This window comes from Urocitellus parryii, chromosome 2 (assembly GCF_045843805.1).
Source record: "Urocitellus parryii isolate mUroPar1 chromosome 2, mUroPar1.hap1, whole genome shotgun sequence".
NCBI lineage: Eukaryota > Metazoa > Chordata > Mammalia > Rodentia > Sciuridae > Urocitellus > Urocitellus parryii.
The window spans coordinates 80831422-80858381 of NC_135532.1; the positions used below are offsets into that span (position 1 = coordinate 80831422).

General features: G+C 38.3%; 2 protein-coding genes across 3 annotated transcripts; one reads left to right on the plus strand and one right to left on the minus strand.

Moving 5' to 3' along the window:
* Positions 1-3091: 3091 nt before the first annotated feature.
* Ska3 (spindle and kinetochore associated complex subunit 3) lies at positions 3092-22210 on the minus strand. Its single transcript, XM_026394961.2, has 9 exons — positions 22108-22210; positions 14726-14787; positions 14457-14622; positions 13278-13689; positions 10818-10900; positions 8484-8569; positions 6362-6565; positions 4280-4407; positions 3092-3142 (listed from the first exon to the last, which is right to left on the minus strand). Exons 1-8 carry the CDS (start codon positions 22208-22210, stop codon positions 4282-4284), a joined length of 1242 nt encoding a protein of 413 aa, XP_026250746.2. The 3' UTR covers positions 3092-3142; positions 4280-4281.
* A 154-nt stretch (positions 22211-22364) lies between these two features.
* On the plus strand, positions 22365-23262 carry Mrpl57 (mitochondrial ribosomal protein L57). Of its 2 annotated transcripts, none has more exons than XM_026394937.1 (2): positions 22365-22449; positions 22667-23262. In XM_026394937.1, exon 2 carries the CDS (start codon positions 22672-22674, stop codon positions 22978-22980), a length of 309 nt encoding a protein of 102 aa, XP_026250722.1. In that variant the 5' UTR covers positions 22365-22449; positions 22667-22671; the 3' UTR covers positions 22981-23262. The 2 variants fall into 2 exon arrangements, with proteins under 2 accessions (XP_026250722.1, XP_026250723.1); XM_026394938.2 differs by having other exon boundaries at positions 22376-22449; positions 22664-23262.
* The last annotated feature ends 3698 nt before the right edge of the window (positions 23263-26960 follow it).

The window sequence follows — 26960 nt, forward strand, 5'->3', positions numbered from 1 at the left end:
TTTTGTGCAGTAAGTTTATGACCATCAGTTGACATATGTGGCATCAGGGCCTTCATAGCCACCTCTCCAACCATTGTTCCTATGAAATTCTGCTTTGGTTCCACAGTAGGAACTTTAGTTGTTTTTCATCAACCTCACAGCCACTATAGCCAGGCACCCACCTGCTTAAGGGCTGCCGCCCTCCCCATCTCCAACCTCTCTGCCTTTGAGAGTTCTGGGTCAGTAAAATGAATTACTTCTGCTGGGTCACAGCTGCTTTCCAGTATTTCTGTCCCCTTCCTTTGTGCCTTTGGCTGTTCAGACTTTTTAACTCTACAGTTAAAATTACCCCAATTACAACCAACTAAGACAATCTTAACAGAATTTGATGAAATTAAAGCAATTTAAATTGTGAATGAGGTGAACTGCCTTAGGGATTTTTAAAATCTGAATTCTGAATAGTAATTATTGGGAAGTGGCAGAGAATTTACAATACTCCTGAATACTCTAATCCCTGTCCTCTCAGTCTTTCCAGTAGCATGACTATCTTAGGTACCAGGTGCTGTGGACCAATTACACAGATCAGATACAGATTTTTCTTTCCTCAGAAAAAAACTTAGTCTAGCAGGGAGGAAAAAAAAAAAAAACAATAAAAGGTGGACAGAAAAGTGTCATGAGAAACATTGCTACTGAAAGTAGGATAACAAGAGATGACATTTGAGCTTGTCCAACTCCTGAAAGACAAGTGGGAATTATACTCCAGAATAAGGATACAGCATGAACAAAAGAGGAAATGAGGTTATGCAACCTTATGTACTGTTGTCGGTTCAACACAAGGAGGTAGGAATGCCAAATGCTGTTAGGATGATCAGGATGAGAATTGGAGTAATGGCAGAGCGTTAAGGTACATCTGAGATTAAATTGGAGATTATCAGGAAGACCTGGGTGGGAAATGGGAAAGAAAAGTGAATCATTAAAGCATCAATTTCCTCATCTGAAAAGTAAAGTGCCTGCTTCAAATTTAAGAATTAAATAGTAATTCAATTATTACTCAGTAATTGTTTAATGTTATCACCAATTCATTCAATAAACATGCTAGATACCAGGGTAATGAACACAGCAAACAAGGTCCTAAGACTCATAAAGGTTGTAATTTAGCAGGGCAGAAAACATTAAATAAATGTATATTCAAATAAATACTACAGATTCTACCAAGTAATGTGAAGGCCAAACAAAAACAGGTGTTAAGAAAAAAACTTTCATAAAAGGGGAGAAACTGGGGGCTGTGACGCATGCCTGTATCCTAGTGCCTTAGCAAATACAAGGTGCTAAGCAACTCCGTGAGACCCTGTCTATACATAATAAAACAGGGTTGGGGATGTGGTTGGTCCAGTGCCCTTGAGTTAATCCCTGGTACCAAAAAAAGGGGAGGGACTCCTTCATAGTGGCAGGATACATAAAGTTTTTGATAAAATGACATTTAATCTGAGACCTGATAAACACATCATTCAGAACTCTTTCTTACAAGTTTGAAATAACCAGAAAAGTTCAGCTAGTTTAATCATAAGGACTTTTATGGATCATTTCACTGGAAAGTCCAGGGGTAGAGCTAGCTGGTGTTAGTTTGGTTGACCATGGGGGTCCTCACACCTCATTCTTCTTGTTAGGGGTCTTGTGTAGGGTGCCATGCTTGGCAGGCTGTTTCTATAGTAAAAAGCAGCTCCAGGTGTTCCTCTATCTCCAGAAAAGATATTGTGCTGCTCTTTTCTACTTTCTCTAGGCTCCTTTGCCGTCACTGACTGGCAATGCTAAGGGATTGAGATTCTGCTAAATGCTGGGTTCTAAATTCTAGTGTCTGCCAAGGTCCTGATGCAGGAAGAGTGGGGAAAACAAAAGATGGTGGTGGTGTGGCTAGGGTATCACACTGCAGGAGGGAGACATCAGCTGGAGTCAAATCAGGATACTGGATTTCATTTGAACAGTAATGTGAAGACATGTGCTTGAAAGATCCCAACATTTGAAGCTGGAAGCATCACTATTCTAAGTAACAAGCTAAGATCATGGAAGGTAGTAAAGATTCAGAAAAAAATAAATTTTGAACAAAATAAATTTGAAGGCCCAAGGCCATCATAAAACAAATGCATTTCCCTTACAGGCAAATGCCTAAATCTTTTTTTTGCTCATTTTTAAAAAGTCTTTATGCTCCATATCCCTCTCTAGTGGCACTGTTTCTCTTCCCCTCATTAACAAGTCCTCAAAAGAGCAGTCTAAAGCCATTGTCTATTTCCTCACCCCTGTCCTCTTAGATCCACCAGACTTCCCTCACTAGTACTTCACCAAAATTACTGTTGTTGAATCAACTTTGCCAAATCTAGTGATCAATCCTCAGTTCTCTTATTACTTGACTTGAGTAAAGTATTAAAGTAATTGACCACTTTTCCCAACCCCCTTATGCTGTATCACTCTGCCTCTTTCTACTCTCTTTCTACTGCTTCCTCCTTCAGCAATCTCATCTGGTTCTATGGATTGTTACAGTGAATGAAAAGCTGATAATAAATTTCAGTTATCAGCATACATAAAGTGCACTAGAGCAACTTTACCTTGAAAATAATATGTTGAAAACTTACACTATATTTAGCAAAAATCATACTTAAAACTGTAGTAATTCCTGGCCAAGAAATAAATCAGGTTTTAGTGACAATTTTCTGACAAAATTAACACAGGTCGTCAATGTCACAGGTCTTTCACATGACTTTCAAAACACAATTATAAGAAGGCAATTTTACCATATTGAATTTCTTAAAGCCGAGCCTTTCAAGCACCTAGTCATAACTGTCAACTAATTTCAAGTTTTTAGCTGATCTCCAAAGTATGGTAGGTCCTCCTTTCCTGTTGACTATAATTTGAAAAGTTCTTTGCTGTTTTTAATCAGATGGATCTTGAGCTTGATGGATGGGGCAGTTTGAATCTGCTAGGTAGTTTTAAAGGCTCCTGTGGCCCTAGCCAATGGTACATAGGAGGCCTGTGGGCCCAGGTCCAGACCTTGGAACCTTCCAGAGAGTGAGGTTCAGGATCTGCTGAGTGGCCAAGCTGGAGAGTAGAGCTTGAAAGATCAGCTGCCATGTGATAGAAGGAGCTGATGTGAGAGAATGAAACCAAAACCCTGTAAAACATGGGAGAAGAGAGAAGAAAAACACTGTAACAGTAGTGAATGTCTGACTTCAACTAAGACTTCCTTCCACCTTCACTGATGACAGTGCAATTACCTAACCTGGTAATTTCCGTCTTTTTCTAAGTTTCAACTGTGTTTCTGTTATGTACAAATAGCAGTAGTCTTAAAAGAGCACTGATTAAACAAAAGATATAAATGACTTTGAGAGTCACGAGATGACAAAATGGTAACAGCCACCTGGCCATAAGAAGATCAGGGGTGATGTGTAGCAAACTAGCATTTACATTTCTAAAATTACTTGTCCTATACCCTGCTATTACTTAGTCTATTCTGGTAGATTAAGTGGGGCAACTTAACATCAGTGACTGAACTAACTACATATCAATCAGACTAATCTTAAACCAAATCAAAATTTCATAAAAAACATATAATGACAAATATCCATATTCCTCTTTAATACTGATCAGTTTTTAAAAAGGAAAGAAAGAGAAGAATTAATAAATTGAGTCCATCTCTGCTTCTACCTCATTCTGTTCAGTTTCTAAATTGGATAGATCCACTAGAGATTCTACAAAGATACAAATAAACATTAATAGCTTCCAACAAGATAGATGACACAACACTGTGGATGCATATTTTAATAATTATAAGAGTTTGGGATTAGATTCCCACTGATATTATCAAACTTGATAATTTGGGAATCTGAGATTCAAGAATCACAAATTCTATGTCAAAAAGACAATAGGCTGGGACATAGCTCAATTGGTAGAGTGCTTGCCTTGCATACACAAAGCCCTGGGTTCAATCCCCAGCACCACATACACACACACACACACATATACACACACACAGTAGAGACAAGCTATTAGCCTAAACTAGCAAATGTTGATTCTGAACTATTTAAAAAAAATTTTTTTTAGTTGTAGTTGGACACAATATTTTATTTATTTATTTATTTATTTTTATGTGGTGCTGAGGATTGAACCCAGTGCCTCATACATGTGAGGCAAGCGCTCTGTCATCGAGCCTCAATCCCAGCCCGTAAACTATTTTTACTATCATTCTATGTTAGTTTTAAAATGTCCTCTCAAATAACACATATTTTCTTTAGAACAGTAGAATACTCACTTTCACCAGTTTTCTTTGTCGCCAGCATCTTGGGTATTCTGTCTTTTGTATTTGAGGAAACCTCTCCCGGGTGGCACTGCCTTCATTGCTACTGGAGTAGCTATGTTTGAGTTGCATTTTGACAAAATCTAAAACGAGCAAATTTTTTTTCTGTCAAGTCATATGAATAACATAACAAATATAGAAAATGTTAGAAAACATTCAAGAAAAGCCATGGAAAATTAAAGGTTATTTAAAACACTTATTTAGCATGCCTGCAGACATTCAACAGCAATGAAAACATTGAGATATTAGAAATTTAACTGGATGTAAAGGTTTGAAAGGCATTATCCTCATTAACTGAGGATAGAGCAAGTAAGAGCAAGTAAGCCTTTACAAGCTGAAGCTGTTAGGAAAAAATCTGAAACAATATTTAAAAGAAAGCTCATCAGTTATAAAGATCATAAAAGTAAACTCTGAAATGTCAGCATCCTTTTCCCACACAAAGAAGTGACATTAAAGCTGGGCATGGTGGTGCATGCCTATAATCCCAGTGACATGAGAGGCTGAGGCAGGAGGATCACAAGTTCAAAGCCAGCCTCTGCAAAAGTGTGGTGCTAAGCAACTCAGTGAGACCCTGTCTCTAAATAAAAATAGGGCTGGGGATGTGGCTCAGTGGTCGCATGCCCCTGGGCTGAATCCCCAGTAAACCCCCTGTCCCCCAAAAATAAGTGACATAAAGGGGTTGGGTTTGTAGCTTAGTGGTAGAGTGCTTGCCTGGTATATTGAGGCACTGGGTTTGGTCCTCAGCATCACATAAAAACAAAAGAATAAAATAGTTATTGTGTCCATCTACAAATAAAAAAATACATATTATTAAAAAAAGAAGTGACATTAAATACAAGGCTTTGTTCCTTTCAAATAGAATTGAGAAGAATGAACCATGGGAACATGCTATACTCATTTCTCATTCAACTATTGTAGGTATTGCCCAGAGAAGCAGAAAAGACAAGATAAGAAATAATTAAATATCTTATCCTGGGTCAATTCTGATGACATTTGGTTATTTTCCCAAGTAGCTCAATTCTGATGACATTTAGTTAATTTCCCAAGTGGTTATCCTTCTTATGGCTTTTCTTAAGCCAGGAACCTTTCTAGAGTAGTTACTGAGACTTCTGTGTGCCAGCTGGGCATGTTGGTGCAGGCCTGTAATCCCAGTGGCTTGGCAGGCTGAGGCAGGAGGACTGCAAATTCAAAGCCAGGCTCAGCAGCTTAATGAGACCTTGCCTCAAAATAAAAAATAAAAAGGGCATGCGGGCGCGGTGGCACATGCCTGTAATCCCAATGGCTTGGGAGACTGAGACAGGAGGATAATGAGTTCAAAGCCAGCCTAAGCAATGGTGAGGCACTCAGCAACTCAGTGAGACCCTGTCTCTAAATAAAATACAAAATAGGGCTGGGGATGTGGCTCAGTGGTTGAGTGCCTCTGGGTTCAATCCCTGGTACCAAAACAAACAAAATTCATGTGCCTAAGCAATACCAGCCAAACACTCTGTTAAAGAAGAGGATTGTCAAAGAAATCAGACTGGTTATTTAGTACAGTTGGCAGTTAGAAATCAGTAGTAAGACTAGTGGCAAATTGACATTCAAGAATCAGATATTTACATGTAAACCAGTGTTTCTTAGGCTGATGCCCAAGAAGCCTCAAGTTCAAGAAACTGATATGTAATTAATGATACCCTGCTCTGAAGAATTGAGGGTGAAAGACATTTCTGACTTTGTCTGCAACACTTCTAATGGAATAATGGTCAATGTGGAAATCATAGCTGAACAATATTGATAAGAATACATTTCAAAGGTAAAGACAAACATCCCCCATTGGTATAACATCCCTAAAAATGTGGGAAGCTCATTAAAATATATGGGAAGTCACTAGCTTATACTAAACTCAGAAACCAGGTGTTCTTAGGAGGGCCTATCTGCCTAGAATTTAGATTGTGTCAACACTAAAGCGCCAGCACATTAGCCAAATGACAAGACAGCTTACATGCAGTTTCAAGTCTTTAATATCAGAAAAAAAAAAAAATTGTCTTAAAAAATAACCTGGAGAATATCCTCTGGAATTGCAGTTATTTCTGGGGGCGTAGGTGTTCTAAGTAGATTCTCGTAAGAAGAAATTGTAGGAGAAAAGGGATCCATAAAATTCTCAAAGCACTCATCTGATTTTAAAACTAGTGGAGTGTAATCTTCAACTTCCACATCATTTGACGAACTATTTATTTTTGGTAATGGATAATTTGTGGATACCTAGAAAATAAAAATAAATCATTGAGTTATAGCAGTAATTTAAAAATTAAACAGTGATAGTTCTGTTGGGGCCCCTGAGTAAGCCCCCAAATGACCCTCTTCTTCTATAACTGTTCTAAACAAAACCGAAGACGACAAAGAAATGGCATAAGCTGGACAAAATACCATCTTCGTTACCAATAAAAGAACCAACGTAAGAACTAAATGGAATGTTGGCTAAACTCCAGATTTAGATGAAATGTTGCCATTTCAGGCAACACTAAACTGGGCCAGATGAGAATCCTAGCACTATAAGCAAGTGTTTCCACACCCCCTAGCAAACAGGCTCACCCCCAAGAAGAAGAAAGCAGATATGAAGGAAGCTCAACTTGCAGTTTTCATGCTAAATTAATTACCTGGGTAAATTCCCCAGGGCCAGAGTTATTAATAAAAAAAAGAAGTTAAGATTCTCAGGTCAGGGTGCCTTCCACATGAATAGAAACATGAGAAGTAAATTCATTGTAAATGGCAAGTGCCAGCAGACAGATAACCTGACACTTCAACTGATAACCCAGCACTGCGTTTGTCTACAGCTGCACTGGCCAATATTTAAGTCACAGGGGCTAAATAAATATAAATTAACTAAAATTAAACAGTCTTAAGAAATTAAAAATTAGTTCCTCAGATCAGTAGCCACATTTTAAAGCCCCCAAAACTACATGTAATTAGTGGCTACCATATTTAACATCATAGATTATAATTTCTATCACTCCACTTAGTTCTGTTGGATATCCCACTACAGTAGTGGTTGTCTAAAGTGTTCATACTGACTCTAAAGAATAATAAGGTTGGGGGGCTGGGGATGTGGCTCAAGCGGTAGCGTGCTCGCCTGGCATGCGTGCGGGCCCAGGTTCAATCCTCAGCACCACATACAAAGATGTTGTGAACTGAAAAATAAATACTAAAAAATTCTCTCTTAAAAAAAAAAAAAAGAATAAGGTTGGGCTGGGGATGTAGCTCAGTGGTAGAGCACCTGCTTAGACTGCGCGAGGCCCTGGGTCTGATCCCCAGTACCACAAAACAAAAATAATAAATTGATGTGGTTTGATTATAATAAATTTGTTACCTAGAAAAATTTGGAGAGGAAAAAAAAAAAAAACCATTAAAACACTCATAAACCTGTTGCCCAGAGAACTATATTTCTACTCATTCATTTTTTTTAAAAATGTATACATCAATGTGTTGTATAAACACATACATGTAATTTTTCATATGATTAAATATTTCTTTCTTTTTTTTTTTGATTAAATATTTCTTGAAAATACTCTTTAATCTGTTTTCATCTGGTTTTATGGAGATGCCTTATTGAGTTCTTATCTTTCATTTGATATTTTAAATTGTTTCCCTTTTTCGTATTTCTTCCTATAACTTGTTATGAATCTTTATCCTAGGTGGCTTTAGGACAAATTCTGACACATGATTAAAAGGTATAATTTTTTTTTTTTAAAGTTCTTGATCTATGCTGGTAAAATACCCTCAAGAAATGCATTGTAATCTCTCCTGATTTATCTAAGTTTCTACAGTAGACTGAAATGAGAACCTCTTGGGAGTCAGGAGAGGGTTATCAAGGAACACAAGGAATCTTTTAGGGATGATGCATATATTCTTTTTCTTTTTTGTGTTGGTAGTTTTATAAATGAATACATGTGTCAAAATATAATTCTGTACTCCAAATATATGTAGTTTATTTCATGTCAATTATTCCTTCCTAATGCTGATTTAAAAGTAAATAAAAATCCTATTTCTCTTTAAGGAAGGAAAACAAAAACCTAGGTTTTATGTGAGTTAGAAAACAAACAAAAACAGACCGTTGGAGTCTGGAAGTAGTATCTGAGTCATTAGGAGAAAGATTAGAGCTTTCAATTCTATAGGCATTTACCACAGCTGTGCTGTTCTTTGTGGAAGGAATTTTCAAACCAGGAGTGCAGAATGTAGGTGCCAATGGGGAATTTGTGCACTCGACATCTAGAAGACACACAAAATGTTCATGAAAATGAAGATTTGAAAACAAACAAGATTTCAACTTTTAAATGGTAAGTATTGTCAATATAATTTGTGCTTTTGTGTGTGTGTGTGTGGTGCTGGGGATTGGAATTCAGAGCACTGTGTCATTAAGTACACCCCCCATGTGCTTTACTATTATTATTTTTTAAATATTTATTTTTAGTTTTAGGTGGACACAATATCTTTATTTTATTTTTATGTGGTGCTGAGGATCAAACCCAGTGTCTCATGTATGCTAGGTAAGCACTCTACCACTGAGCCACAACCCCAGCCCCATGTGCTTTACTATTAATAACTTAAAAAATGTAAGTGTAATCTAAGCATGGTGGTACACACCTGTAATCCTACAAACTCAGGAGGCTGAGGTAGGAGGACTACAAGTTTGAGGCCAACCTCAGCAACTTAGTGATACCCTATCTTAAAAAATGGGCTAGGGATGTAGCTCAGTGGCAAATCACCCCTAGATTCAATCCCCAGTATTAAAAAAAGAAAAAAGAAAAAGAAAGAATGCTCAGCAGCATATTAAACACAATATTGAAGAAAAATAACTCTCAATCTAATGATCTTTACCCAACTAAATTATCATTCAAGAATGAGTTTAAGCCAGGAGTGGTGGTACATGCCTTTAATTCCAGCAGCTGGGGAGGCTGAGGCAGGAGGATTGCAAGTGCAAAGTCAGCCTTATGAAAAGCAAGGTGCTAAGCAATCAGTGAGACCCTGTCTCTAAATAAAATACAAAACAGGGCTGAGGATGTGGCTCAGTGGTCAAGTGCTCCTGAGTCCAGACACCGGTACAAAAAAAAAAAAAAAAAAAAGTTAGTTTAAACCGGGTGTGGTGGTTCACATCTGTAATCCTAGCAACTCTCAGGAGGCTGAGATAGGAGGACGGAAAGTGCAATGCCAGCCTCAGCAATTTAGTGAGAACTTGTCTCAAAAAACAAAAAGTGTTGGGGATATAGCTCAGTGGAAGGGTGCCCCCTAGGTTTGACCCCCAGTACCCACCACCACACACAAAAGGCAAAAAACCCAGCTAAATCCAGAAGAAGTGAGTGGGCTATAGCAAACAATGTAAGCTATAAATAAACTACTGCATTTTATTAAGTAATGGTAATGAAAATGGTAATAAAGATACTCTTGTGGGATAAAAACAGGGTCAAACCAAAATACAATAACTTTAATAAAGTTCCCTTTAACTAGATTACTTTTTTCTATTCCCCCAATAAACACATTACCTGTGATTTACTACAGGATTTTAATAAGCAGTCTATTCTTTAATAAATCCATTCCACTTTCAGTAGTAGTTCTTCATTTTCTAAAATGTTTACATACTTCATTGGGAATTGAGTTGAGCGTGATATGAGGTGATGGCTCAAAAAAATTTTTTTTTTCAATCAGCAGCTCTTTAATACAATCATGCTCTTACAAGGTGAGCTATAAGCTACTATGAGTCAGTTATATTTTTTAAACCTGTTTAAGCGAACAGTACTTATTAATTTAATAACATAATTTAATTACATGTCAGTGAAATTAGTACAATAAGAACTTTTCTGAAAATATGTCCAAAACTTTGGAAAGATCGGATAAAGATATTTTAAAACTCTACCAATAAATTTGGTATAGATCAGACAGCAATAAATAATTATTCAGAGAAATCATAAAACTCTAGGATTTATTTTGTATTTTCATAAAAAAAAAAAAATCAATGTTTTTCTGGGTTCAATCTCTAGCACACGCGTATACACACACACACACACAAAACAAACCTGCATGAATATTTTCTTTAAGTTATTGAACCATTAAAAAAAATTTAAAATGATAGCTGGTGTATTCTGGGTGTGACTTATGTAAGAAAGATAATGTATAACTCTAACCAATAGGTTCAAGCTAAACTAAAAAAAAAAAAAAAAGTACTACGGCTCTACATCAAAACATTGGTGAAAGAATACATATGTCTTAAGTTAAAACATCAGAAACAAAAAAGCTGACAAATACTAAACATAATCCAAAATAATACTAAAAACACACCAGAAAATTTTATATTTCTCTTGCATGAAATCATGCTTACCCTGAATGGGATGGTATTTTTATAAAATTCGATATTACAAATTAAAAAGATATGGAAAACTATAAAGTGTCTAAGGTGACAGAACCATTTCTTTTTAATACTGTTTAAGTTGTAGGTAAAAGTAAGCTTGATGTTTGCACTCACCACTTTTTTCCAGCTGCTGAATTATGGGGCCAGGGGTACCAGAAAAATTATTGGTCATGGGTTCTCTTTCTAGGGTCTTCTCACTGGTGTGGTTCAGAGGGAAATTATAAAGTAAAAAAAAATTAACATTAAACCTCTGGGATAAAACTTAATTCTTATTACATAACATAAATTTGGACTAGTTCAGTTCTCTTTTATGGACAAGATGCCCCATGGAACATTTTTCTTTCTCTTTTATTCTTCTATTGGGGAATGAACTTGGGGCATTTGACCATAGAACTACATCCCCAGTCCTTTTTCTATTTTTTATTTTGAGACAGTCTTTCTAAATTGCTGAGGCTAGCCTTGAACTTGCAATCCTACTCCCTCCTAATTCACTGGGATTACAAGTATATGCCACCTGCCTGGCCCTTTAAGAAAATGAACAACAAAACTATTTAAGTATCCATCCATCCATCCATCCATCGTCCGTCCATCCATGCCCATGGTTCAAAAGAGGTTAACAACCTCTGACTTAAAGGAAAGCTATAAATTCTCATTACTTCAAATAAAGGAACTGCATACTTCATAACTTCAAAATCATAAAGTAGAACTTTACACAGATACAGATTAAGAATTTGTTGCCAGGCACAGGTGGCCCATGCCTGTAATCCCAGCAGCTCAGGATGCTGAGGCAAGAGGATTACAAATTCAAAGCCAGCCTCAGCATCTGGAGAGGTGCTAAACAACTCGGTGAGACCCTGTCTCTAAATAAAATACAAAATAGGGCTAGGGGTGAGGCTCAGAGGTCTAGTGCCCCTGAGTTCAATCCTTGGTACCCACCTCCCCCTCAAAAAAAAACTTGTCATTTTTTTTCAAGACTAAAATTACTGGTAGATCAAGTGTATTTTCTTTGATTGTTTAATATATAAAATTGCTACTTCTACTTTTTAAGCAAATATTTACTTTTGATCTATCTATAATTTATTTTGACATGAGGTAAAAATTACTTGATCTTTTTCCACTTAACCAATTATCCCAGAATAATTTACTGAATAATCTTTACTTCAAAAATACCTTTATTATATATTTATATTATTTTGTCCTTAGATACTGTTTGCTATTTTTTTTTATTTATATTCGACAGCAGAATGCATTACAATTCTTATTTCATATATAGAGCACAATTTTTCATATCTCTGGTTGTATACAAAGTATATTCACACCAATTCATGTCTTCATACATGTACTTTGGATAATAAAGATCACCACATTCCACCATCATTAATTACCCCATGCCCACTCCCTTCCCCTCTAACCCCTCTGCCCTATCTAGAGTTTGTCTATTCATCCCTTGCTCCCTCTCCCTATCCCACTATGAATCAGCCTCCTTATAGCAAAGAAAGCATTCGGCATTTGGTTTTTTGGGATTGGCTAACTTCACTTAACATTATCTTCTCTAACTCCATCCATTTACCTGCAAATGCCATGATTTTATTCTCTTTTATTGCTGAGTAATATTCCATTGTATATATATGCCATATATTTTTTTATCCATCTATTGAAAGGCATCTAGGTTGGTTCCACAGTTTAGCTATTGTGAATTGTGCTGCAATAAATATTGATGTGGCTGTGTCCCTGTAGTATGCTGTTTTTAAGTCCTTTGGGTATAGACCAAGAAGAAGGATAGCTGGATCAAATGGTGGTTCCATTCCCAATTTTCCAAGAAATCTCTATACTGTTTTCCATGTTGGCTGCACCAATTTGCAGTCCTACCAGCAATGTATGAGTGTGTACACCCCACCCCATCCTTGCCAACATTTATTGTTGTTTGTATGCATAACAGCTGCCATTGTGACTGGAGTGAGATGAAATCTTAGAGGAGTTTTGATTTGTATTTCTCTAATTGCTTGTGATGATGAACATTTTTTCATGTATTTGATGCTATTTTAATCAGTGGCGTGTTCATTGTAACTCACATGGTTTTAATTAGCATTTCCACACTAATCACATTCAGATCTTTTAAATCTAGTACTGAATTCACATTAAGCTTCAAATTATTATTAAAATATTTAAGAGGAAATAAATATTTACAGGCACCTCAAAAATCAACATGCACACACATTGCCTTTTCCCACAAGCTGCAGGTATTCTTACCTTAGTTGCTTTCCCTAGCATCATCCCAAGGCAATAAACCAGAAATCTGGGGTTTATCCTAGACCCTCCGCTCTAACCAAAGCAATCACAAACTCTTATTAATTTTACTCCTTTAATTTTTTTCCGCTTTCCTATTTCCACAAATATCTTTTTTCAGGCTTGTATCATGATTCTTTCTATGTAGCCTCTCATCTAAAGAAACCAACAGTTTGTAGTTCATTTTAAATGAAAAATGTTTGAAACATTGCATCGAGGACAAAAATTAATAAATACAAAATATTTAGGAAATAAAATAAAAATGTACCTTTTAATAAAGTTGCTTACCTTTTAATATTCTTCACATTTTTAAGTCCCATTGTATAATCTTCATTTAAACAGAAAGTATGTTCAGAGATACCAAAATGTTCTACATTAAGAGTTACACACTCAAAATCATCCATTTTTAGAGCACATTTTGGAGTTTTTAGTATTTTAACTAGTGACTGACTGGTAGGTGGAGTTTGAATTTCAGGCTCTTCCTTATGGTTGTTTACTGCCTGTGGAGGGTTTGGTAAAACTTGGGATACCATATATCGCTCAAGTCCAAAATCCGAAAGTTGTGGACTACGTGGAATCTTCTTAGAAACGGAACTGCTTGGAACAGAAGGATCAAACATATCATCCTTCACGTCAGGCTTTTCAAAATTCTCACATTTAGCCATCTCTTGGGTAGAGTTAGTGAGTTCTTGCTCACAAACTAGGAGAAAGAATCAAAGAGGTAACATTCTGGTAACAGCAGAACAGAACATCTTAAATTCTATTTATTACAGACATGAAGACAATGAAGCATATTAAAGTTAGTCATTTGTTCATCTAGAAGTATGAGCAGAATAATAACAGCTAATAATTGAATGATGTACAGGCCAGGCATTGTTCTAAGCAAATTTTATGTCATTTAGTCTTTACACAATGCAAACTCATAAAGCACCCCTGCCTTACAAATGAAAAACTGAGACACAAGGTTAAGTAATTTGCCAAGATAATACAGCAAGTAGTGGCAGAATAAAGATTTGCACTAAGGTAATTTGGCTACAATATGCTATACTACCCTGCATTAGAATTTTAGAACTAAAAAAGGACTTTACTGATTTATATAGCCAAAATCGCTAGATAGAAAAGGAAACTGAACCAGAAAAATGAAATAGCATGCTGTAAAGTTTCTCAGCTATTTATTGGCAGAATCAACTAGAAATTATTCTAAGTTGTACTTCTTCATTTACTAAGGTCAGAGGTCTTTCATGTAGCATGATGCTGGTTCTCATTTAGCATGGTGAAAAAGAGAGCAAAACCCATTTTTCTATTGTGTCACTGACCAGCACATAATGAGTATTGAATAAATGTTTATGAAATGATATTCATATAACAGCAGACTTAGAACTAAAAACTATGGCCAAGCCTACAGTTGTTATCATGTTGCCTTTTTAAATATTAAGCCATATTCTATAAAACAAAAGTCAAACAAACCTGAACTTTCCTTGACACGTGGATTATATCCATACTTCTGGAAAAACTCTCTTATTTTTATGATATCTGTTGAATTTTTTTTCATCAATATTTTTGCTGCCTTTATGAAATCAATGTTTTCTTGACTTTCCAATCTTGCTTTATCAAGAAGAATATTAACATCATCCTTTCATGAGGAAAGAAAATATATTACAATTTCTCTAAGTTCTACTTAAGCTAAAAAAAAATTACCACAGAAATACAACAAATTAATATCCTAGGATTAATACCTTTAAAGTCTGGACTTCTGAATGAAGATCATGTAAAATTCCCACTGGATAATCATCAAAATCTTCAATACATATGTTGAAAGAAAAAAAAGTTCAATAAATACAAGAAAAATAAGGAAGAAAAAATTAAAAATAAAAAGATTAAATGTAGTTTCTTAAAATCCTTGTAGATATTTACTTATAATTTATCTCTTGTCAACTGCTAAAAAAAAAAAAAGACTATTCTTTAAAACCTTTATTGAACCATAACATAATACAGCTTTAACAAAAAATCTTAAGTATATAGCTTGAGGAACTTCACAAATTGTTAGCTGGATAACCAGCCCTCAGCTCAATAAATAAGAAAAGAAGAGAAGGGGAAGGGAAAGAGGATTACTAAAATTTTACAAGCCCTCTTTTAGTCCCTCTCTTCCCCTGTTGAGAGACACAGACAAGTCAAGATGGCAACTGGCACTTTGCCAAGAGGAGTGGTTTGAGAAGTAACACCAGCGAGCCATTAAGATGATGGAGATTCCTTAATTACTGACTGCTGTGTCTAGATAATGTCAATTAAGTTAAGCTGTGTATAATTAAGATGATGAGGATTCCTTATTGGTTGACTGCTGTATCTAGTTTATGTTAATTAAGAATTAAGTTAAGCTGTGTTTTCAGTTGTGCATATATACCCCTACCGTCGTACAATAAAGCGGCTCCCGCTACTGCTGTATCAATCTTCAAAGTTCCTTGTCACTCACCTCCCCCACCAACCCCGGTTACTTTGCTGCAGCCAGACTGCGGCAGATGGTGGCCCATCTGGGGAGCCCCGGGACACGGGGCGGGGAGGGGGGGGGGAGACACGGGGGGGGGGGAGACACGGGGGGGGGGGAAGACACGGGGGGGGGAGACACGGGGGGGGGGGGGGAGACACGGGGGGGAGACACGGGGGGGGGGGGGGAGACGGGAGCAAATCTGCTCATCTCTAAGCAGATAGGGCGAGAGGAAGAATGGCCATTTTGAGAAAAAGGAGACGATTGATACAGTATGTTTGTGTCTTGTTTTGTCTTGGTGTGTTGTGTTGTCTTTGTGACAAAAATATGGAAGGGGTGTTAAGTAAACTACTAAGGGAAGGAGGCACCCCAGTGGAACCAAGAGTAGTTGGGGCATGGTTGATAAGGGCCCAGGAACTCTAGTCAGGAAGAGGAAGAAGGTTCAGAGGAGGAAGGACTATCAAGAAAGGAATTGCAAAAGGCTACTACTGAATACTTTTCGTTACCGGAGGACACATGAAGCGGCGCAGTGGCTGCTGAGTGTGCGAGCCGGTCACAGCGCAGCAGGGACTTTCCAAGCGGTGGCTGGGACCGGCCCTTGGGGGGGGCCTCCCCCAGAGGACTCACCTGGCACCCCTGAAGTTTGGTCTTTTCCAATGTCAATAACTATAATGGTTCTCCCCACCTGGAGGCTAATGAGTAATGAGCACCATTAAGGCCTATTTCAAATGTAAAAAACATTGAGATAATGCACTAAATTGTTCACAAGGTTGTTTGCTTAGTGGAATGCTACAGGATTTTCTTTAGCCAGCATTGCCAGAGTTCCTGCCTTCGTCCCAGTGAAAACCGAGACTTCAGATCATCATAAGCTAGCTGCCTGCAGAACTTACCTGGACTGTAATTTACCTATGTGTTACTTATATGCATTGTGAACTATCTGTTGATGCAACGAATGGTAGTAGTACTGGGGTATTTATGCTGATGGTGTCATCCGTGGTACAATTTTTCCAAGGGCTTCTTACTTGGAGCCATCAATTGGCTTGGTATCATGGCATTTTGTATTCTCCTCCCTTCTGCTTGTAGCAGATTATTTATGGTGTTTGTGTAAAAACCACTATGGTCGTTATCCACAAGTGTGGCTGAGTGTGTTGGGCCGGTAGTCAAAGACGGGTAAGATCCAATTGCAATGGTACCAACCTAAGACAGGAGGCTGTCGCCTTGAGGTCAGCTCATCTGATGACGGGTAAGGACCATATGTACTATTGGACAACCTAAGGCAGGCACGGTCCCTAAGCCATATACTTGTTGTTTAAAAACAAAAGGGGGAAATGTTGAGCTGTGTTTTCAGTTGTGTATATATACCCTTACTGTCCTACAATAAAGCGGCTCCCGATCCTGCTGTATCAATCTCCACAAGTTCCTTGTCGCCCTCCCCCTTACTTTGCTGCAGCCAGACTGCGGCATTCCCCCCAAGGGTAAACCTTACTCGGAATTCTAAAACCATGAAGTGTTTTACCTGCTTATGAACTTTCTTTAATGAACTCAGATAATATGTATTTTTTTGTGATTGGCTGCCGCAGTCTGGCTGGGCACAATTCAGGAGCCACTTGTCAAAAGAAACTAACTTTATTTTTAAAACTACAAACGCCAAGCAAAACAGCTCCTCAGGAAAAACCCTCAGAGCCCACCTGCCACCACCGGCTTCCACACGCCTCTCACCCCCACACCAACCACCACCTCCCACAATCCTCCTGCTCTTGAGGCCGATTGGCTAGGTCGCGTGGGCGGAGCCAAAGAAGTCCCCCAATGAGCAGTTCCGTAGTCTGAAGGGCAGGGAAACAGCCCAATGAACATCACCGCAGAAGAGCCAATCAGCTAGATGTTGCTGGGGCCGCTGTGAGCCAATCATCAGCTGGCAGTCTGAAGGGCAGGGAAACAGCCCAATGAACATGACCGCAGAGGAGCCAATCAGCTAGATGTTGCTGGGGCCACTGTGAGCCAATCATCAGCCGGCAGCTGGAAGTTTGCTGGGGCCCCTTTGGCTGTGGCTCTCAACATCTGGCTTTTTTCATTCAACATTTTACATGACATTCCTCTGTTCTTATCTAATCCATCCATGTTCATTGCTAAACAATATTCCACTCTACAATATATCTATTCTATTGTTAAAACTATTATGAATATTCTTGCTTTGAATTTTTCTAGAACATCTTTTTTTAAAAAAATATTTATCATATGGTTCTTTAGTTTGTTAATTGCAGTGCTTGGGATTGCGCGTGCTAGGCAAGTGCACTACCACTGAGCCACATCCAGCCTTAGCATGTCTTTGGGGTAAAGAATTGTGCATATATTGGCAACAAAGACCTAGAATATGTGCTGTATTACAGGTTATACATATATTTAATTCTAGTACATAATGCCAGATGGTTTTCCAACTTGCTGTTACCATTTACACTCCCAACAGCAGTGGATGCCAGTTTCAGTTTTTACACATCTTTACAAACACTTGGTACTTTCCTCTTTTCAATTTTAGTTATCCTAATAGCTATGCAATTGTACTATATTGGGATTTAATTTTCATTTCCTTGATGACTAATACATTTGATGCTTTTTCATATACTTAATGACTATATGAAGATAATTTGAAGTAAGGCTTGAATTTTTATATGGTATTATCTGCCTTTTTCTTATTAATTTGTAGGGTTTTTTTTGGGGGGGGGGTTACTGGGAATTGAACACAGGAGCACTTAACCACTGAGCCACATCCCCAGTCCTTTTTTTTTTTTTTTAAATTTTGAGACTGGCTCTCACCAAAATTGCTTAGGGCCTCGCTAGATTCCGAGGCTGGCTTTGATCTTACAGTCCTCCTACATCAGCCTGCCGAGCCACTGGGATTACTGGCACATGCCACCATGCCCAGCTACTCTATACATTTTGGATATAAGTCTTCTGTCAGAAACATGTATTATAATATCTTCCACTCTTTACATTGCCTTTCCATTCCCTTTTTTTTTTTTTTTTTTTGTACTAGGGATTGAACTCAAGGGCACTTGACCACTGAGCCACATCCCCAACCCTATTTTGTATTTTTATTAGAGACAGGGTCTCACTGAGTTGCTTAGCACCTCGCTTTTTTGCAGGCTGGTTTTGAATTTGCCATCCTCCTGCTCCTCCTGAGTGGCTGGGATTGCAGGTATGCACCAGCACACCTGGCTTCCACTCTCTTAATTTTAATGTGTGTGGGGGGGGCAGGGTTGCTGTCAATTAAACAAGGGGTCACACACTAATTAGTTAAGCACTCTATCACTGAGCTATATCCCTCCTCTTTTTATTTTATGAAAGGTCAAGCTAATTGGCAAGGTTTGGCCAAGTTAGCCTTAAACTTGTGATCCTCCCATCAGCCTCCTAAGTAGCTGAAATTAAACACATGGGCCACCATATATAATTTCTTAATCCTAAAGTAGTCCTATTTGCCGAATTTTCCCTTTATGATGAATACTTTTTGTTTCCTACTTTAAAAATCCTTGCCAATGATAATACATATTTTTTCATGTTTTCTTTTAACAGCTTTATGGTTTTTTCTTTTGCATTTAGAGTTATAACCATCTGGAATTTTTTTTTTTTTTTTTTTTGTACAGAATACAGTAAGGATCAAGATTCATTCTTTTCTTCTATGTAGATAACCATCCAATCAACCTGACACTGCTTCCTCAAAAGACATTTTTGAGTTGGGAATGTAGCTCAGTGACAGAAGACTTGCCGAGCATGCATGAGGTTCAATACCCAGCACTGCAAAAAAAAAAAGATATCCTGTACTCACTGCACTGCACTGTCTCTTTTGTCATTAATCAGTTGGTCATATAGTGATTAAAAGTAGTTTTTAAAAGAACTCTATTTCTCTTTTCTGAAACACATTCACTTTGATGATCTCTTTCTTTAGCTGTTAGGAGTTCCCAATTTTCATTAGGGAAATGCAAATGTGCAGTGGCCCAGGCCTGTCAACCCTTATACTCTTGAGGCTGAGTCAGGAGGATGCTGAGTTTGAGGTTCGAATCTAGCTTATAAAACATAACAAAATCCCCTTCTCAAAAAAAAAAAAAATTAAAATTCCCAAAAAACCCCAACCATGATGAGATTCCACTTCATGCACACTAGAATAACTACAATCAAAAAGACAGATAATAACAAACAAATATTGGTGGGGATGTGGAGAAACTGTAACCCTCATTGCTGCTGATGCAAATGAAAATGGTGCAGCTACTTTGGAAAGCAAATTTGCCTTTCTTCATAAAATTAAATATAGGATTACCATGTAATTCTACCTCTAGATATATACATATCCAAAAGAACAAAAAAATGTGTTCATATAAAAAAACTTGCACATAATTTTTTTGTTTGTTTTTTTTTTTTTGAGAGAGAATTTTTTAATTTCGGCAGACACAACATCTTTGTATGTGGTGCTGAGGATCGAACCCGGGCCGCACACATGCAAGGTGAGTGCGCTACCGCTTGAGCCACATCCCCAGCCCACACATGTTTATAATTGCATTATTTACAACAGCTTGAAATAAAAACAACCCAAGTCTGATGAGCAGATGAACAAAATCTGGTATATCCATACAACTGAATATTATTCAGCAATAAAATGAAATACTGACACACGTTACAACATGAATAAACATGGAAAAATTATGCTAAATGAAATAAGCCACTATTTCAGTCACAAGAGACTACATGTTATGAGATTCCATTATATGAAATGTTCAGAATAAGCAAATCCAAAACAGAAAATAGATTAATGGTTACCTAAAGCTAGTGTGGTGGGTGGGGATATGGTTATGGGGAAGAATGGAGGCATGGAGGATTGTTTTGGAAGTGACAAAAATTTAAACTTTTTATTATGACAGTTGCACAAATCTGTGAAAATACTAAAAATCACCGAACTAATTCTTTTATAGTAAGTTCTATTATATGTAAAATGACATCTCAAAGATATTTAATAGCCAATCAATTTGAGTAGGGTGTGATGGTGCATGTTTGTAATCCCAGTGACTCAGGAGGCTGAGGCAGGAAGATACCAAGTTCAAAGCCAGCCTCAGCAACTCAGTTGGGTCATAAACTTAGCCAGACACTGCCTCAAAAAAAAAAGAAAAATAATAAAAAGGGGGCTGGGGATGTGGCTCAAGCAGCAGTGCGCTCACCTGGCATGCGTGCAGCCTGGGTTCAATCCTCAGCACCACATACAAATAAAGATGTTGTGTCTGCCGAAAACTAAAAAAAATAAATATTAAAAAATTCTCTCTCTTAAAAAATAATAATAATAATAAAAAGGTTTGGGAATATGGCTCAGTAGTTAAACACCTCTGGGTTCAATCCCAGGTACCAAAAAAAGTCAGTCAATTTGGGGCTGGGGGTGTGGCTCTGCACTGGGTTCATTCCTCAGCGCCACAGAAAAATAAATAAATAGAGGTATTGTGTCCAACTACAACTAAAAAAAATAATAAATATTTTTTTAAAAATCAAGGGCTGGGATTGTGGCTCAGCTGTAGAGCGCTCACCTAGCATGTGCAAGGCCCTGGGTTTGATCCTCAGCACCACATAAAAATAAATAAAATAAAGGTACTGTGTCCAACTACAACTAAAAAATAAATTCTTTTTTAAAAAGTCAATCAATTCAATGATTCATCAATGTAATCATAAAAGGTGAAATTGTGATCATTTTCTCTAATTACCACAATTTCATGTTTTCTATAATACATGTAATACATACCAACAGTAGTCTTGAGTGCTAGTGTTTGTGTTGGCAATATAATTTACTGGGGAAAATACAGACGTTTATTGTAACCGTGGACACTACAGGTAAGACAAAAGTCACTACACATGTATAAAGAACAATGCTAAATAGCTGCATTTTAAAAAAGAAATCAACTTTTTACATGGCTTTTACTGATAAGCACAAAACATGACTTGAAGGCACATCATGTATAAATGTGTGTACATTTATGAGCTCAACCTGGCAACTTAGGATTTTATTCATAAGGGCTGTTCTCTCTCTCACAATAACAGTAACTAACATAATAACAAGCTACTTTCATCACTTGAGAAGAACACTACAGTGGGTTGGGGTTGTGGCTCAGTGGTAGAGTGCTGGCCTCACATGTGTGAAGCACTGGGTTTGATTCTCAGCACCACATATAAATAAGTGAATAAAATAAAGGTCCACCACCAACTAAAAAAATAATAATAATTTAAAAAGAACAGCACTATGGTTATCCATGGAACTAAAACCGGACACATCTATGCAATTGAGGAGCATAAGAATAAATCACGTCCCATAAATAGTTCAATTATTATGTGTCCATTAAAAAAGAAATCATAAATGTGGCACTTGCATCCCGCAGAGCTATGTTAACGACAAACGTTGAGCATTTCGATAGATGCAGCATCTGCACCGGTATCACTCTCCAAGCACTTCTAGCCACTCTCAATAAATAAGCTCTTCGGTCAGTCGGTACATTTTTAGTAGCGGGTGCCCTTCTGGCCGCCGCCCGGGGCCGGTCCGAGTTGCGACGAAACTCACCAAAGCGGCTGAAAAGCGGAGACCCTCACCTGGCCCGGCCCGTCCGCCTCACTCACCGCTTTCCTCTCCGTCCAGGGCTCGCTGCAGCCGGGCCGTCTCGCAGTCTAGTGTGCTGGCCAGATACCGCAACTTGCAGTAGAAGCTCTGGATCGGGTCCATGGTGAGGGCAGATGAACAAGAACCTAGGCACCAGCGGATAAACCTACGCTCCGGATCCGTCCAAACCCGCCACTAATTTGAATCTGTAAATGCCGGAAACATCCTTGCTTCCGCGCAGGCGCAAAAGTCTTCTCTCGCGAGAGCTGAAGTATCACGAGAAGTTCCCGGGTGACCCCGAGAGGCTCACGTGCTTGCATATAGCGTTTGCTGGCCGCGGCAGCCGGGGCGCCAGGTTCCTGGTGAGTGGCTGGGTTCTATGGGTGTGGGGAGAGGCCTCTTCCTCCACTTTAGACTGTGGTTCCTGTCGCTGTGTTGCGGGGGCGGGGGTGGGTGCGCATGTTTGGCCGCCAGGACTAGAATCGCCCGTGGCGTGTGAGCCCGGATTGCGAGCCCTCTTCTCCTCTGGCCCGGCGGTCTCCAGCTTGTGTCTCTAGCTCTGTGCCCTTTCCTCAGCAGACACCATGTTCCTCACTGCTCTGCTCTGCCGCAATCGCATTCCTGGAAGGCAGTTGATCGGGAAGCACCGGCGGCCGCGGGGAGTGTCTTTGTTGGCGAAGCAGAACATGATCCGTCGCCTGGAGATCGAGGCGGAGAACCACTACTGGTTGAGCATGCCCTACATGACGGCGGAGCAGGAGTACGGCCACGCCAGCGCGCGCAGGGCACAGGCTTTCGAGGCCATCAAGGCGGCCAGCACTTCCAAGTTTCCCCCACATAGATTTGTTGCAGATCAGCTCAACCATCTCAATGTCACCAAGAAATGGTCCTAACCCTGAGCCATCATCCGCCCTGTCTTTACCTGATCCTGGAACAAAAACCAAGCAAACAAACAAAACAACCCTGTAGTTTCTATGTACATGTGAGACTTCAGGCCAGAATCTTTTTAAAACAAACATGAGCTTAGTCAAAACTCCTTGATATTTTAAAAAAACCTAATCACTGACCTAATGTGTTTTGTTTCTTTAACCTGATAGGGAGAGATCAGGGATTTCCTGAGTCATTAATGATATAAACTATTTTACATGGAAGCTTAATAAAACTACAAACTATGATTTGGGGTCTTGGCTTCAGTGGATCTGATAGGGCTTTATTGTGCAACAATAGTTTGTCTACCTTCTGTCAAGAATAGTTGCCTCAACTTAAACGGAAATATGTGCTTTTCCAGTTAAACATACTTAAAAAAAAAACCATGCTCTTAAAATTAGCATTTTCTGGTCCAGTACACACCTGTAATCCCCTGGACTGGGAGGTTGAGGCAGAGGCCAGCCTCAATAATTTAACCAAAAATAGAGGAGTGGGGGCGGGGGATGTAGCACAGGGGTAAAATGTCCCCTTGGGCTGGATATACACCTCAGTTGGTACAGTGTTTGCCGTGTTTGCATAAGGCCCTGGGTTCTAATCCCCAACACCACATAAACACACAAATCACCCCTGGACTCAAACCCAATAGTACATCTCCACCAAAAAAAAAAAAAAAAACATTTTCTTCTGGGATTTAACTACTAAAAGTAGACATTTAAGTGGGGTAAAAGGTATTTATCAGGATTGTTGTCATACCATATCAATCACCAGTTAAAGATTTTTTTAAGTAAGCTTTTTTTTTGGAATAAAGGTAAGGGGGGGGTTGGGGAGGGTATAATGGTGCATGCCTGTAATCCCAGTGGCTCAGGAGGCTGAGACAAGAGGATTTAAAGCCAGCCTCAGCAAAAGTGGGGCACTAAGCAACTCAGACCCTATCTCTAAATAAAATACAATAGGGCTGGTGATGTGGCGCAGTGGTTGAGTGCCCCTGAATTCTCTCCCCAGTACCAGAAAATAAAAAGTCTTCCTTATAAATTTAACCAAAAAGCATACAAAAATATATTCTATCACATGAAAATAGAACATACTTTTTTTAATATACACTATAAACAGTAATGCTAAATAAATGCATAATTTCCTTCTCCCTTCTATTTACTCAGTGAAAAGCAATGATAGATGTATTTATTTTATTTATATTTATTTTAATTAGGTATGTACAATAGCAAATGCATTTTTGATTCATTGTACACAATTGTAGCACAGCTTTGCATTTCTTTTGTTGTACAGGATGTAGCTGTAGCATAGCGTCACACCATATGTGCAGTCATACCTAGGGTAATGATATCTCATTCCATCATCTTTCCTGCCCTCATTTCCCCTTCCCACCATCCCTCCCCTTTGCCCAAAGTTTCTCTATTTTTTCCATGTTCTCCCCCATATGGATCAGCATGTACATATCAGAGAACATTTGGGCTTTGATTTTTTTGGGATTGGCTTACTTTGCTTAGTATGATATTCTCCAATTCCATCCATTTACCTGCAAATGCCATAATTTTATTCTCTTAGTGCTGAGTAATATTCCATTATGTATATGTGCAACAGTTTCTTCATCCATTCATCTACTGAAGGGCATCTAGATTGGTTCCAGTTTAGTTATTATTGTGAATTGTGCTGCTATGAACTTTAATGTGGCTGTTACCATAGTATGTTGATTTTAATTTCTTTGGGTATAGACTGAGGAGTAGAATAGCTGGGTCAAATGGTAGTTCCATTCCAAGTTTTCTAAGGAATCTCCATACTGCTTTCTGTTAGGGTTGCACCCATTTGTAGTCCCACCAGCAATGTATGAGTGTGCCTTTTTCCCCACTTGATTAATGTTATTTTTCAGAGTGGTTTAGCCCATTAGACAATCTAAGAAAATTGAAAATATTGACACTATTTCACATCTACTTCCAAAAATGTAAAAATGCTAGATGTTTTGTGGCTGAGGCTGTAACTCAGTAGAAAAGTGCTTGCCTTGCATGTGTGAGGCACTGGGTTCAATCTTCAGCACAACATAAAAATAAGTAAAGATACTGTATGTTGGGCTGGAGATGTGGCTCAGCGGTAGCGCGCTCGCCTGGCATGCGTGCGGCCCGGGTTCGATCCTCAGCACCACATACCAGCAGGGATGTTGTGTCCGCCGAGAACTAAAAAAAAAAAAATAAATATTAAAAATTCTCTCTCTCTCTCTCTCCTCTCTCACTCTCTCTTTAAAAAAAAAAAAAGATACTGTATGTTCATCAACTAAATAAATATTTTTTTAAAAAGATGCTAGATATTTTAATGAAGGGGCCCAAATTTAATCACTTTATACACAGGAGTGTTAACACAATGGTAAATGGTTCTAACATGTACGTTCTAGCAGGAACCATATTCCTCCCTCAGCTACGTTTTGCCCTCCCCTCCAACATGGGCCTGAGTAAGTCCAAGAAATGATGAAAAAAATTGCATTTCCAAAAGTGACTTCCAGAAGATAAGTGTTTCTTTCTAGTGAACAAAGATTATAAAGATTTTTGGTGATGTTTTTTGTAGTGTTGGGAATTGAACCTAGGACCTCACACATGCTTAGCAAATGCCCTTCCACTGTGCCCTTCCATTAAGCATACTTCCAGCCTGAAAACTAGTTTTTCAAATTGTATTTTTCTTACACATTGCCAAATCCTCCATATATCAAGAAGAGTGACATATTGCAAAGACATCATAACTTTTTCAAAAGATTGAAGGAAAAGCTTATAGCAGCTAGTCCATAGTTGATCAGTCTTCCAAATTGACTGTCATTATTTCTGATGGTCAGATCATTAGCCAACACTTCTTCCTCTGTACCTAGAACCCCAAGCAAGACCCACTGCAGTTTTAGATTCTCTCACTACCACTCAGGTGCTGCCTTGACATTTCAGATTCTTTTTTGTGAGGGTCCCAGGGTTTGTAGGTACTCCCATGTTCCTATCTCATGTAGACATTGGGAAAGGAGAGCTGGCTGCACCTCTATTCCTACCACTAACCCATCCTCTGGAACAGGTGCTTATCAGGCCAAGTTTGAACACATAAATACTAAGATACACTGCCCCTTTGTATGATCATATATATATTTCTACAGCTTGATAGTTTAGCTTAATGTCTTCAAGATCTTTCCTGTGGCGATATTTCAATTTATATGAATATAGCTAAACAAAACCATTAAAGGGCTTCATGTGATGAAGATGAACATTGATGAACAGTGTTTTTCCCTATTTTTTTTCCTTCTTGTACCAGGGATTGAACCCAAAAGTAAAAACCCCATCTCCAGTCCTTTTAATTTTTTAAAATTTTGAGACAGGGTCTTCCTAAGTTGTTTAAGGGTTTGCTAAACTGCTGAGGTTGGCTTTGAACTTGCAATCCTCCTGCCTGTCTCTCGAGCTACTGGAATTACAGGCACACACCACTGGATCTAGCCTTTTATTATTTTAACACACCTCTTAAAAAAAAAAAAAAAAAGCTTCTCAAACTAGCCTTCCTTTCTGTATAAATCCCCCAAAGTAGGGTTGCTACAGAGGTTATGTACAGTAAAAACTTGGACCCTTATTGCCCAATTCCTTTTTTTAAAGTTAGATCATTCTATACTCTTACCAAAAATGCTTCTATGCCTACAACATCAGCAATTATTCTAAGAAAAAATAATCTTAATTGCTTTCATATATTTATTTAATGAAAGTAAACATCTTTTCATATGTTGTACTAATGATAATTATTTTTTTGGTGTGAATTTTGTTCATTCTATATCCACTAAAGTAATTATTGTGGTTTTGGGGATTAAACCCAGGGCCTTACAGAAACTAAACATTCTGCCCGAGTTATACTTAGCCCCTCATTTTTTATTAGTGTACTGTTTTTTTTTTTTTTTTGTTACCAGCATTATACACCTTTCTTA

Bases quoted from the DNA above. Each gene is read 5' to 3' on its own strand.
- Mrpl57 (XM_026394937.1), top strand. From the start codon at position 22,672: ATGTTCCTCACTGCTCTGCTCTGCCGCAATCGCATTCCTGGAAGGCAG.
- Ska3 (XM_026394961.2), bottom strand. From the start codon at position 22,210: ATGGACCCGATCCAGAGCTTCTACTGCAAGTTGCGGTATCTGGCCAGC. The intron at 10,901-13,277 runs GTAAGCAACTTT...GAACCACACCAG, and splicing joins AATGTGAAGAATATTAAAAG to TGAGAAGACCCTAGAAAGAG. The intron at 8,570-10,817 runs GTGAGTGCAAAC...TGTGTCTTCTAG, and splicing joins TCAGCAGCTGGAAAAAAGTG to ATGTCGAGTGCACAAATTCC.